At 37.6% G+C, this 14,730-nt stretch overlaps 3 protein-coding genes across 3 annotated transcripts; 2 read left to right on the top strand and 1 right to left on the bottom strand.

The window, feature by feature from the left end:
* The first annotated feature begins 1,548 nt into the window (after window positions 1-1,548).
* On the top strand, window positions 1,549-2,381 carry LOC107046500. Its single transcript, XM_015269123.1, has 3 exons — window positions 1,549-1,900; window positions 1,993-2,082; window positions 2,170-2,381. The coding sequence occupies exons 1-3, from the start codon at window positions 1,549-1,551 to the stop codon at window positions 2,379-2,381; spliced, it is 654 nt and encodes a 217-aa protein (XP_015124609.1).
* Window positions 2,382-10,029: 7,648 nt separating this feature from the next.
* On the top strand, window positions 10,030-10,705 carry LOC107046499 (putative uncharacterized protein DDB_G0284097). The gene is made up of 2 exons (XM_015269122.1): window positions 10,030-10,434; window positions 10,536-10,705. The coding sequence occupies exons 1-2, from the start codon at window positions 10,101-10,103 to the stop codon at window positions 10,703-10,705; spliced, it is 504 nt and encodes a 167-aa protein (XP_015124608.1). The 5' UTR covers window positions 10,030-10,100.
* A 2,026-nt stretch (window positions 10,706-12,731) lies between these two features.
* On the bottom strand, window positions 12,732-14,153 carry LOC107046501. Its single transcript, XM_015269124.1, has 2 exons — window positions 13,588-14,153; window positions 12,732-13,511 (listed from the first exon to the last, which is right to left on the bottom strand). Exons 1-2 carry the CDS (start codon window positions 13,784-13,786, stop codon window positions 12,982-12,984), a joined length of 729 nt encoding a protein of 242 aa, XP_015124610.1. The 5' UTR covers window positions 13,787-14,153; the 3' UTR covers window positions 12,732-12,981.
* Between the last annotated feature and the right edge of the window lie 577 nt (window positions 14,154-14,730).

Genomic DNA, 14,730 nt, shown 5'->3' with positions numbered 1-14,730 from the left:
TGCTACCTGGGTAAGGACTGTCATAAAGCCATTTGACTTTTCATCAAGCATCACAGCTACAAACTGCCAGTAGGTCAGATATTTTTGTTAAACTTTGGATTGCGGGTGCCGGCCCAAAAAACGTCAAAAATTCGAAAAAATTCACATCATTTCATTTCATGAAATTTTGGATTAAGATATGGGAAAATCAAAATTCGGAACGTGTCGCAAAATGGTGAAATTGAGTGTTCAGGGACCTCAAAAACATACAGTCCAATGATAAAATTCAATGGATCTAAAAATGTATACGGGACCGGTCACAGTATATAGACTAGAACTCCATATTACTCCAATCTGACCTCCATATGACCTTAACATAAGCGCCGTATCTCCTCCACATCGCCCTCATGTGATACCCATATAATCTCCATACAAACCCCCTAAGGTCTCCATATCACCGTCATTGTGACCGTTCCTGAACCTTACTCTGACCCTTTCTGGCACTTACTTCGATCTATCCAGATCCTTGTTTTGACTCTTTTTCACCATTTCTAACCCTTATTCGGACTTTATTTTGACCCTTCTAGTAAGGTCTACAAAACCATAGGTCGCGAGGGGTAAAACCAAGGTTCACAAGTGTCGAAATTCAGGGTTATGAGGGTGAAAAGTGTAGGTCAGAAATAAAGTTCAGAAATGCAGGTCAAAAGTGAGTATCATATTCAAACCTATTCGGAAGCCTATTGCTAATTTATCAGCTAAATAGGAATTTATCAGCAACAATTGATAACAGAAAGTAAATATTGACTTTTTTTTTCTTCATACCCTCTCACCACACATTCATGCATTTCTGAGTAAATTGAGAAAAAGAAGCAATAATAAGATAATGTCCTAGGTTTGAAACCACGTCACACGAATGGGAGCATTCTAGAAAGGGCTTCGTCCCATGTGATATATGGACATTTAACGCACATGAATACATTTATCTATCCATACGTCCCTTGAATCAGTTAATTACGTCGTGTAAATGGAAAAAAGGTCCAACTGTAAACACACTGTAAAAACTCCGGTCTTACGAGCGGTCTGAAACTAAGATTTAAGACAGGAAGTCCGATAAACGGTCTTAAAATCTGTCCAATTTCCGATCTTAAGGGGTCTCGTCAGTAATATTTTTGAGCATAGAGTGGGGGTAAAAATCAAAGACAGTCAGCTGCAACTTCTAGGAAAAAAAATGAGATGAAAGATCTTCGCATCCTTTGATAAAAACTACCCAACATAAATTATTTTCACTTTATTAGAAATAATAACTTCCTCAGAAAATGATTTTTTAGATTGAAAACGTTCCTATAATTATAAAAATTGAAATGAATTAGCGATGTCAACTTGGCAACAGCGCGATTTAGTTTCAAGGAGTTGGTATTGATTCGGTCGGTAAAAACATATCCTTCCTGAATATCACCGTGTCATGTGGCTATGTGCTAATGGAGTAGAGGTTATATCAGCTCATCGTAAACAACAACAAATATTCATTTTCCAATAATTAATAACTGCGGTCAATAGTTAATTGTGGCAATGGAAAATTCAGAGGGAACCAGGGTCAGATATAAAGCAAAATTCATCAAGAAAAAACATGTAAATTTGCTGTTATCTCAAGTTCGCGTTGACAAGAATAATAAAGGCAGAACAGTTCAAGTGGTTCCGCCGATCCACGACGAAGAAAACGGAGATGTGCCAGTGAAAAAAAGAAAATTAAAAAATGAAGGAGTAGGAGGAAACCGACAAGATGAAGAAGAGCAGAACAGTGCTGATGAGTGGTTTGAAACTACTGATAATGATCCAGGAGAATCAGTGTCCCCAGAGCCATTTACTGGCAATCGCATTGTGGATTTAGAGTTATTGAGCGAGGCTCTCGTATATGAAGCAGGTAATCATCCTCTGTCTTTGAAGGATATTCAGGCAGAGAGAAAAAGAGGTCTGGGTTCATATTTATTTATCAAATGTTGGGAATGTTTGAAGATACAGAGGGTGCCTACCAGCAAGTGCCTGCCAGACCGAGAAAATGGCAAAAAAAAGAGAATTTTGAGATAAATTTTCAAGCTGTTCTAGGTAAATATAGAAAATTCTTGTTCTTCGCTGTTGGTATTAATATAATAATAATCGCTATTGGTATTAATAGATTGTTAAATTTTATAGGTTGTATTCATGCTGGAATCGGAAACCAACCATTCAATAAACTATTGGCACCCATGAGCATTCCCCCCTTCTATTATAACACCTTCCAGTTCTGCGAGAAAAAAGTAGGCCCAGTTATCGAGACTATTGCTAGAGAGAGCTGCGACAGAGTGACAAAAATTGAAAGGGAGTTAACAATAGCGAATAAGAATGATATTGAAAAGATGGTATGAGTATTTTTCGAGGGGAACTCCTGTGTCAATTTTTCGGCAATTCAGAGTGAAAACATCCATCAGTGAGGATGGTTTTCGCCGAAAGTTTGCAATTGAAAAACAAATTTCCATTTACTTCTACAAAAGAAAATATTTTCAAGAGAGAATTTCTACATACATCCATTTTATCTGAAATGAACTTTTTTTTTATGAGTTTTTCTCAATCAATCGAATTTATCTTGAAATATTCTCTATTTTTTTTTAAAAGCTCTAGTGAGCCTTTTTTTATACTTTATTGAGTCTTTGTTCTTTTTTTTTAATTGGAAAATCGGCGAGTTTTCTCCCAGAATCATTTTATTTGTTTATTTTTTATTGATTTACTTTATTGCCAACGTATCATTTTTTGAGCGGGAAGGAGGACAAGAAAACTGTTGAATGAATTTTTATACTTCATGATATGTAGATGCCTATTTCATTGGCGAAAAAAAGAGGAAATGAACGATTTTTTTTTACGAATATTGGTATTTTCATTAAGCAGTCCTACAGTTAGTTACCTCACATTCCAAAAATGATTTTTTTAATGAGTAAAAGGTGGGTATTTTTGAGTATATGGATATTACACTTCAACTCACCACTGTACCTGATGCTCTAAAAAAATATCGTAACGCGAAGGAAACGAGACAGAAGTTGGACAGCCTTTCAGAACTATCAGGAATTGTTTGCACGCCTTTGAGAAAAAAAATGGCTGAGGAGGGTATTGGCTTGGATGATTTGAAAAATGCTTTTGTCAGAGGTGGCGAGGATGAAATGTTAAAATTATTGAGGAGTAAAGTCAATTACAACCCTCGGTCATTCAATATTGCAGACTGTTATATAAAAATTGGAGATTACTTGCAGAAGATATCACCAAAATAATTACTTCACCAAATATTTTGTTTTATAAGATTGAAAAATTAACGTGATTAAAAAACATCATCCTATTGAATAAATTCAATTGTTTATTATTCAGAAAATCTCAATTGAGTTTTATTCATCCAAATAACCCGCACTAGAATCTCGCGCATGCGCGTCGAGTGCTCTGCCGCGATGTTGCCCAGTCTTACCGCCATTTCCACATAACCAAGTATCTATTCCAAAAAATTCTATGGTTTTTCAATAATAACTAAATAACTAAGAGATAAAACATGATGAAATTTCATGAGTAAAGAGTTGAAAAATAAACAGTGAGATAGGTGCAGAGTCTGGACGCCCAGCATATTGTCTAGCTTTTTGTCGTTTTGAGGCGGGGTCTATCCACCCTGTGCATTTTTATCCACATGATAAAACTATTGCGGGTTCTGAGAATTAATTTAGAATTACTTGAATATCACACTATCCAATTCTCCAAATTGTGGCACATTTCCTAATTTTTATGAAAATTACTGAGGAGACTCCTTAACATAAGATCTTACGGAATTTAACCCGTCAGTAGGCGCGCTAAGAACGATTCTCTCACAAAAATTTTCACTTCATAAGAAATATACACTAAATGTGAAAGTATTTGGCTAAATTTTTTTATATGCCTCAAGTAACTCTTCTAGTTCACTCCTGTGATGCTAAAAGTTGTCTATTGATCAGAGTTGAGCAGAAAAAAAAATTTTTCTTCCGCTCGGCCAAAATTTTCCACATGTTACAGATATGGGACTCGGTACGCTGAACCCCGGATAGCGCCGCCTGTGGCGATATTTGCCTCTATCCTTACGAGAAGCCGATGAGCGATTCCCTCATCGCGCGCTTCAAGAATGCTGGTGGAACGTTGAGATCGTTCATGAGTCCCGTTTCGATCTTAAATTTTGAGATCGCAACTTTAAGATTGAAAATGGGTCTGATTAAAAAATCTCTAGGTAGATTTAAGTTCGGTAAGATGAAAGATCGATTGACAACGTAAAATTGATGCAGGGATTAAGATCGAAAATGTAAGACCATTTTGGAGTCTTACCTGAAACTATACTAATGAATCGATAAATTAAGTCATTCATTAATTTCTCGATAGATAACTTTGCTTAAGAATTAAATTAATGGTTTATTAAGTTAATAATTCAGTAAACAATTAATGTTTCCCTTTGTGACCTTTACATTTTTAACCCTATATTGCAATACTATCGAACGGGCGCTTCGCGCCCATCGCTAGATTAATGTATACTATTTCATTTTATTTTATTTTCGTTCTGATTCTGTCTTCATGATTAGATCAATTTAAATTCATTCGTTCTATTCTTATTATATGTATGTGTATATTTTCCTTAATTCACAAGTTCTAACATTGGATGAAGAGGAATAGAGGGTAAAAATCTAGGATTCAAAAGGTATGGGTAAAAATATGACGATCAGAAAGTGTTAGGGTTAAACCTTCCTCCTCCCTCGCGGCCCTGATATATTTTTTTTATTCAATCAACGCATATTAACGAAGGGATCAAATATATTCTGAAACCCCCTCCCCTCTTTGGGTAAAATTTGCAACCCTCCGCCATCATACCTTCCCCTCCACCCCCTCGTGCAATTTCAATTAACAAGATTTTTATTTTTTTTATTCAATAATTTTTGAATCTATTTAAAAAACGCATAGGAACGGAGGGATGGGGGTGGCTTAGAAAGGTTCTGAAACCCCCTCCGCATGATGGGTAAAATTTTCAACCCTCCGCGTCGCACCTCCCCCTTCCACCCCCTCGCAAAGTCTCAATTGCCGCGATTTTCATTGTTTATTTATTTTTTTAAATTTTTTCTATAAACGCATGGGGGTGGCTCAGTCAGATTCGGGAACCTCCTCTTCTTGTTGAATAAAATTGGCAACATTCCGTCGTCGTACCTCCCCCTCCACCCCCTCGTGAAATGTTAATTAACGAAATTTTCATTCTTTATTCAAGAACTTTTTAAATTATGTAAGTAATCCATGCCAACGGAGGGATGGGGGGTGGCTCAGATAGATTCTGGAACCCCCTCCTCCTGTTGGGTAAAATTTGCAACCCTGCGCCCTCATCCCTCTCCTTTCCACCTTCTCCGGAAATTTAAATTATCAAAGATTTTTATTTTTTATTCAAAATTTTTTAATTTTATTTAAATAACGGATGCGAACAGAGGGATGGGGGTGGCTCAGTGAGTTCCGTTGTTGGGTAAAATTTGCAACCCTTCCTCATCATACCTCACGCTTCCAGCCCCTCGTAAATTCTCAATTTTCGCGATTTTCATTGTTTATTTAAGAATTTTTTTTACGATTTTTTTAAAACTTTATTTTAAATAAACGCATGAGGGTGGCTCAGTCAGATTTGGGAGCCCTCACCCCCTTGTTGGGTAAAATTTGCAACCCTCCGTCGTCGTACCACCCCCTTCCACCCCCTCATGAAAGCTTAATCAATAGTTGGCTAAAATTTGCAACCCTCCGTCGTCGTACTTCCCCCTTCTGCCCCCTCGCAAAATCAAATTTTTTTTTGTTCAATCAACGCATGCTAACGGAGGGATGGGGGGTGGCTCAGATGAATTCTGAAACCCCCTCCCCTTGTTGAGTAAAATTTGCAACCCTCCGTCGTCGTACCTCCCCCTTTTACCCCCTCGCAGTTTTAATTTTCGAGATTTGCATTTTTTATTTAACATTTTTTTTATTCAATCAGTGCATGCTAACGGAGGGATGGGGGGTGGCTCAGATAGATCGCAAGTCTCTCGCAAAGTCTCAATTTTCGAGATTTGCATTTTTTATTTAATTTATGTTTATTCAATCAACGCATGCTAACGGAAGGATGGAGGGTGGCTCAGATATTCTGAAACCCCCTTCCCTTGTTGAGTAAAATTTGCAACCATCGGTCATCATACCTCCCCCTTGCACCCCCTCTTAAATTACCAATTTTTGCGATTTTCATTGTTTATTTAACGATTTCTGTTAATAATTTTTCTTCAATAATTTTTTTAATCAATGCGTGGGGGTGACTCAGTCAGATTCGGGAGCCCCCTCCCTTTATTGGGTAAAATTTGCAACCCTCTGTCGTCGTACCTCCCCCTTCGGCCCCCTCGCAGTCTCAATTTTCGAGATTTTCATTTTTTATCTAACAATTTTTTTTATTCAATCAACGCATGCAAATGGAGAGATAGGAGGAATCTCAAATAGATTCGGAAACCCCCTCCCCTTTTTGAGTGAATTTTGAAACCCTGCGCCATTTTGCCTCTCCCTGCAACCCCTCGTAAATTATCAATTTTCGTGATTTTCATTATTTTGTTAAGATTTTTTTTCCATTTAATCAACGCATGGGGGTGGCTCAGTCAGATTCAACAACCCCCTCCCCTTGTTGGGTTAAATTTGCGATCCTCCGCCGTCGTATCTCCTCCTTCCACCCCCTCGTGAAATCTTAATTAACGAAATTTTTCAATTTATTTAATTAACGCATTTAAACGGAGGGATGGAGGGTGGCTCAGATACATTTTGAAATCCCCTCTCCTTCGCTAGAATTTTCAACTCTGTGTTATCATGTCCCCCCCCCCCCTAATAAATACGTTATAAAGTAAATTAAAACAATGTAACAATAATTATTATTATCTAAAATTAATCATACGAAAATATATCCGATGCAATTCCTATTTTCTGTGCACTTTGATTACCTAAAATGAAATAACACAATATGCGGCAACAACGGCAACACACCCGTCAGCTAACTCGGCAGATGACTGGTCTTTACCGATCCGAGCGGGTAATTGACGCTACCGCCATCTCGCGGCATTCCCTCGACAAGCCTCTATCATCATTCTTAAAGAGTAACGGAACCCGTCGCACGCAGAGGTTAGTTTTTTGGATTTGTACGTGAAAAGTACAAAATCCCATAAAATATACATAAATGGATATAAATAAATAATAATGTTATGGAAACATTCTACCATGCTCATAGACACTGCTGATAGCCACATACACCCGAAATTGTCATAAAAACATATAACAGTTGGTTTCGTTAAAAATCCAACGGCTATAGCAGTGACATGCAAGGAAAGGGATTTCCACTGAAATTATTTCTTCATTTGCACTAATTACAGTGTCAAAAATAATGGAATTTGCCAATAAATAGTGCTGAGAGCCGAAAATCATGCAAATTATCATAAAAATTTATGATAGTTCGATTGTTGGAAACCCAGCAGCTGTCTTTGCAACATCAGCAAAGTCCAACGGCTCTGGCATTATTGGGCAGATATATTTGTTCAATTTCCCATTTTTCCACTCATCAGAGAGAGAAAAATAAATAAAAGGAACAAATAAACTGTAACAAGAAGCCGTGCAGAAAATTGAAAAAAATGTCGCAAAGTGACAGCTGGTACGTCCGAGATGTCCAACAGCTTTGCCACCGTTGAGCAAGCATATTTGTTCAATTTATCATTTTTTCAATCATAAGAGTAAAAAAATCAGATAATTTAAACAAATAAACGGTAGCAGGAGCCAAAAAGAAAATATAAATAATGTCACAAAGTGACAGTTGGCACACCAAAGATGTCCAACAGTTCTGCCACCATTGAGCAAGCATGAAAAGAGTGGAAAGAGTGGAAAATTACAAGAAAGATGATTAAAAAATAGAAGAACACTTTCGCCGACTTTTGATTTTGTTTTATCAAACAAATGGATTGTGGGGGGCATGGGGAACGGCGATGGCAGCAGTGGCCATACTGTTGTTGGTACCATCAAGCGCTGGATGGAGAGGGCTGGATGGCAAAAACAAATATTTTTTGGTCAAAAAAATGAAAAGAAAATTTTACATGTATTACATCCCAACTCAATTTGAATATAAATTGGCGAGATGAATTAATCAAGTTAACACAATTTATTATACAAGGTTTTTGAAAAAAATGATCAATTTAGTTGTGCACTTGACCCAATTGGCATCCTTAAGAAGAACGATCTGTTGTTACTGCCAATATTCCTATCAATGACGACGAATTTCGATTCTCTAGTTATTTTCCGTCGATCCAAATAGTGTTACATTTCAGAAATGATCTGTGAACTATGTATGTGAATTTCTAAGGGATTTATGACTGCAAACTGCAGCTTCATTCCCCGTGCAATAATGAGATAATGTGGACAATCTATAAAGCTCTGATTTGTGGGAAAATAATGAGTAATTATAATTGTCTAATATGTGAATCAACTATGAAAAGTGTTATTACTCATTAACTCGGCCCAACAAAGGAATTCAGTAAAAAAACCTGAAAATTGTTTTGCGTGCTTGTCGCGTACAAATCGTTAATTTTCTTTGATACGAACGATAGAGGAAATACTTATTTGTAAGAGAGAGAGAGAGAGAGAGAGAGAGAGAGAGAGAGAGAAAGGTTGGATAATCCGAGAAATGTAAACAGAACTACCTGTGAACGACACAGGTATTGATTGCTGTGTATAGACCGGATTCATCAGTTAATAGTGAACTGCGATCAGCTCATCTTCGATTTAAATCGTCAGTTTACACCGTAAGTCATTATTATTACAATATTGTTATGTGCAGTAACTTTCTGATGGGAGAGTAATAGTAAAAGTTTTTTTTTCGTACTTATTACGACACAAAAAAAATCCGTGCGCGTGCTCACACTCACACACACTCCCATGCACACACATCGCCGTATTCCGCATCGAGAAAAGATGTAATTTATCAGAAAAGTAAAATTGTTTCTTGAATGTATATCGATTTCGAAAAAAGCTAGTGAACTGCTGATTAAATGTCTTCCAGTATTCCATGATTTGTGCGTTATATCAAGATTTTTTCGTTTCTAACAAAAAAAACTTGAAATCGCATCGTTATGCACGGAGAAATGGTCTCGTTTACAAAAAAACGCTAATTTTCGACTTTTTTCCAAATGTTTTTTGGAAAAAACTGGAGAAACGCTGAGATGATCGTCTCCATAATCTAATCAGGTTAAAGTCATATGAAAATACAGCGATTAAAAAAAAAGAAAGTCAAATCGCATCGTTTGTTCAGGAGGAATCGTAGCACAAAATTTTTGTCACAGACGTACGCACACACATACACACATCCACACATACGGACAGGTATCTGAAAAGGGTCAGAAGTGGTTCCAAAGGTCATGAAACGTGGAGAAATGCTTAAATTTCCACATTCGATTTTCGGGGTCATTACAATAACTTCCTCCCTTCGGGTCGGGAAGTTAAAAATATAATTTTCAAAGAGAAACGCCCAGAAATATAAAAACAGACAGAAAAATAGCATTATTCCTAGCAATTATTGTACAATTGTGATTTCACGCAATATTATAATAATCGCTAGAAGTAAGAAAGAGAAAACTTCAATTGTCAGCTGAAGGCGACAAACTATTTAATTGATTCAACGGATTATTTATTCAACATTGAAATCAATACTAATATTGGAAGAAGGCAATTATAGAGAAGAATATCAGCATTTCAAGCCATTATTACACTATTGTAATTTCCTGCAATATAGTAATAATTGCGAGAAATAGAAAAGAGAAATCTTCAAGTGTCAGCTGGAAGTGACAAACAAAATATCCAATAGCCACCCAAAGGTGAAAAAAAACCGTAAAGAACAAAAAATGACAGTCAATCGAAAATCAAACAAGGAAAGAAATAAAAATAATAACAATAGGCGTCGAATAAATGCAAAAAAGGACAAAAATAATTCCATGACTCCCAATGGTGAGGTTCGAGCCCAACAGCAACATGATAAACTAATAATATTTATCATTAATCGATTGATTTCATTTCTAGAACTCATGGGGCTCATGGAGAGGTTGTTGGGGATTAATCCGAGGTTGGACCTTCCGGCAACCCCGGATGCTCCCCATCTCCAGAGGGAAAACGGAGAGGGGGCGGAAGGGCAAGCCAATGCAGAAATCGGACCACTGATGGGAACTTTGGTCCGATTTCTGCAACAGCAGCAGCTGCAACAACAACAGCAGCAGCAACAACAACAACAGCGACAACTACAACAGCAGCAGCTGCAACGCGAGCTGTTATTTATGCTGGTGGCCTGTAGGCCACAAAGTCCAAGGGATTTCCTTGGACTTTTGGGGTCATTCCTCCAAAACCACCAACACGGGGAGAGACGTAAGTTGAAATTTTTAAATACATAATATTGAAATAAATATATAAAACTAAATATTTATCGCAATCGTTGATGTATAATTATTATCATTTTGTGATTACAGAGCGGGGAAACAATGGAGGCAGGAGCCGCAGGACGTGGGGTGGCCGTCGTGGCGGGAGCGGTGGACGTGGAGGTGGCGGACGTGGCGATGGCGGATATCGCGGGGAATATCGCGGTGGATATCGGGGGGGATATCGTGGACGATTCCACCGCGATAATCATTATTATTGAAACATTTTATTCATGATTTTTTTTTTGTGATATTCAAATTGTACTGTGATATTTTTTTCGACTTTTTTTTTTGTACATATTTTTTTGAGCTTTTTTTTATGAATAAAAATTATGAAATTAAAAAAAAAATCGTTTAATATTAATTACTTGATACTAATTTTTTGAAAATATGGAAATTGATTAATTTTATCGGAAAGTTGTTGGTTTGAACGAGTTGACCGTTCAAACCCATTCGAATTAATTCGAATAGCGAAACATGGCAATATCCCAGTGATTCATTTAATAATTGAGACGCCACTTAAAAAGACGCCACTTAAAAAGACGCTACTTAAAAAGACGCCACTTGTTTTCCTCAAACAGAATTTTTGTAGTTATTTCCTGGTAATTATTCCAATGTGACGATTGACGACCAGCTGACAGGGGCGGCGGGACGTGAAAATCTGAGGTGTTGAGTATGAGTAAGAGATTTGGAGGGGAGGGGGGGGATTGGGTGGCGGGAGGGGAAATCAATGCCTGAAAGTACTTGTGAACGTGTTTTTATTCTTATAATCTTATTAATCTTCGAATTTTTCAGAGGTTCATCAGTTTTATAAATGTTTAACAGGCTTCTTTGGCATCCCCCTTGCAAATGTCTCCTTTCGTCTCTTATTTCTACAGATAAATTCATCCATCAAGTCATTTACATCTAAGGTTGAAGCTAACTCGTCATAAATATGCAATATTGCAATATGATTCAATCGAGATTGTAACATTTTTGAACGTAAATATGTCTTTAAACGCCTCAATGTAGAAAAGGAGCGCTCATTTGTACACGTAGAGCCAGGTACCGTCAACAATATTTGGATCAGTCTTTTGAACTCTGGAATCATGTCAGCGAGCGCAGGGTTGTGCTTCAGGAACATGACGATATCTTTCAAGGGNCATGACGATATCTTTCAAGGAGTCAATTTTCGCCTCTTTTCGAGTAGAAACATCGAGAAAAGTGTCACGATGACGTTCCAGTAATCCTGCATTGAAATCGGCGCTTCCTGTATTGTACACTTGCGTGATCTCTTCGGTAGTCACTTCGCCTTTACCCAGAATAAAGTCCTCACATTTATTAAGGAAATTTATCGTCTCTGACTCAAATCGAGTATTTAATGATGACATAACTTGGTCAAAGACTTCATAGTAAGTTTTCCGAAAATACTCTTCTGGGGTGCTGAAGACGTGTGCCTTACTAGAACTGTCTCTGTTCATGCGCCTTGAGATTTTTCGTAAGCGCGGGATCTTTGGTTCCTCAATATCGAGGGAAGTGATGCCGTCCATGGATTTTTCCCAAATTGAGGAAAATTTGGAATCACGAGACGCAGACAATATTGATTTCATGACTTGCACTCTGTTGTTCGACTCTTTTATACACAGATCAACTCGTTGCAGCTCTGTGTTCAAAATTTCGATTTGTTCAAAAACGTCAATCGACAAAGTTAAAAGAAAGAAGAAATCAAACGATTCCATTTGATGCAGAAGTCCCTCCACTTTGGCGAAGACATCCTTATTTTGACAATCGTCTTTGTAGCCTTCGAGAAATTCCATAATCACTGAGTAATTTTCGTGGACTGTTTTCAGTGACTTCACGCGAATACACCAACTACCAGAGAAAAATAAATCGTAAGAGACCTGAATCAAATTGCCAAAACAGAGAATTTTTCATTCTAGATAGTTGTAAACGTTACCGTGTTGGACAGAATGCTGCTAAGTTCGGATTATCTGAAGTTTGCAATTTCTTGAAAGCAGCTAACCGCTTAGGCGAATCTCAAAGAAAATCAATTAGATTTTTCATGTTTCCTAGAAAATTTCTTACGCATGGAACGCATTCCATCGCATCTTGAACAACTAAATTGAGCGTATGAGCTGCACAATGAACGTACACAGCACGCGGTTCTACTTCCTTGATACGTGTTTGAGGACCTGTCTTGTGTCCGCTTACATTGGCTGCCCCATCGTAGCACTGACCACGCATGTTAGAAAAGTTTAGATTATATCGGAGTAATGCAATCTCGACGAGCTTGAATAATGTTTCCGATTTTGTATCCTCTGTCGAATAAAATCCCCCGAAAATTCTTCGACAGATAGATCTGTATGCACTACCCTAAGACAAATTGAAACTTGTTCCACTCTAGAAATGTCTGAGGTTTCATCAAATCATTATAACATAATACTTCTCATTTATAATCACCTCCAAATTTTTTCTCAATACCTCATTAGCCATAATTTCCAAAATTTCATTAACGATATCATGGCTCAGCCATTTCCCTTTCTCGATTTAACCACGTCTGTAACTCAGGTACGCGTCGAGCTAGCAATCGTAAAACTCGAAGGAGGTTAGAACGCTCGTCGTTGTTACCGCGAAGAGGTAGACCTTGTTGGGCTAACATTAAAATAGTATGAAAAATCTCTGATAAGGCAGTACGAGAATCAAGCATTTCTCTCTGCTTTGTCGTACTGATTTGTTCAGCAATATTTGTTCGTTTCCTAAAATTATTAATTGCATTCACTGCCTCAGTATGCAAAGAACTAGATTCGTGATTACGATAACGAGTTATGGCATTGGTCCAGCAATTAAATCCACTTGTCACAAATGCCTCTAGTGAAATACTTCCACTTCTACACGTTAAAGAATCTCCTAATAATAAATTCTTCTCTGTAGCTTCAGTACAGATTAAGCACACGACTTTCCTGGATGAACTGAGAGAAATCCAAGGATACTGAGATTTCCACCGCTCCCATGTACTTTTTGAGACGGGCAAATCTTGATCTAAAAAGACTAATAGCGAGAGAATATAAAATTTAAGATAATAACGAGGCTGGCATGATTTTCAATGATTTGTAGGAAATCTTACTTGACTCTTTATCTTGAGTAGGGATATTTTCGGAATCACTCTCACATTTGTTGCTGTTATTCAATTTTTGTTTTTTTCTGGTTAGATGTGTGTCAAAAGAGTCTGAATCTTTATAGGTTAAGTCGTCTGTAAGGGGTAGGTTGCGTTGTTGAGGCTCTGCGTCGACTGCCTTGTTTAATGGTATGAGAAATCTTTTCATCTTGGCCTAGCAGATGTTATTCAAGGGGCAAACATATCAGGCAGTCACGAATACACCGACATAACGATTCGGAAGTGCTCGGAAACTCAGCTGTGGCGGTGGGTCTGTGCAACCTACACAATTGTCCACTGCACGAGCGTGAGCAAGCACACACATTCATACACATGCATATGCTGACTAAAGCATAAATTTCCTTTCTCGGGATTGTTTTTATATCCAGTCTTACACTTACTCACAGCACAGCACGGCATGTTTTCTACATTAACAATTCACTATGAAGACATCAAAATACGCATTTTTCAATACACGTTGTACACTGATTTTTTACTCCTCAATTATTTATTTCTTTTCAACGATATAAGATATTCGGAATGATTATAATGTTGCGAAGGTTATGTAGTACGTTAGTTCTGTCAAACACCGACTCCGCATGACAAGCAGCGCCATGCCAAGCAAGCCACGCTAACGGGGACGTGATTATCTAAGGGCAATATGGTGTAGTGTCACCCCCCTGGCTTGCGGTCAGACCAACCCAGAGATCTGAGCCTCTAATTTAGTCAATCCTCTTTGAGTATACTGCTGCAAAACGCCCAACCAGAGATAATAGGGGAGATTGCTCAGGCTTATGGGAACTGACCCCCAGGTACCTAGCCGACGTAGGTCACTAATTAGAAAAATGATCTTATGTACTCGATTGTACATCGTTAGTACATGATTGTACAGTGATTTTTTTTGTTTGTACACCCACCAATTAATTTAAAAAAATTAATGAAGTTTTGGCATGATTCTAGCCGACAAAAATTTCAAACTGTTCAATCAGCTCAAGTTAGGGATCTATCTCAAAGGAAATCGTTTGTACATTACGAATTTGATATTATTATCGTTTGTACAATCATCATTTATTAGTTAAAGCTGCGGTAAGTAATCATTGTCAACCCCCCCCC

This window comes from Diachasma alloeum, unplaced genomic scaffold (assembly GCF_001412515.2).
Source record: "Diachasma alloeum isolate Michigan unplaced genomic scaffold, Dall2.0 Dall_scaffold_01439, whole genome shotgun sequence".
NCBI lineage: Eukaryota > Metazoa > Arthropoda > Insecta > Hymenoptera > Braconidae > Diachasma > Diachasma alloeum.
This window is presented reverse-complemented; position numbering and strand designations above follow the sequence as displayed.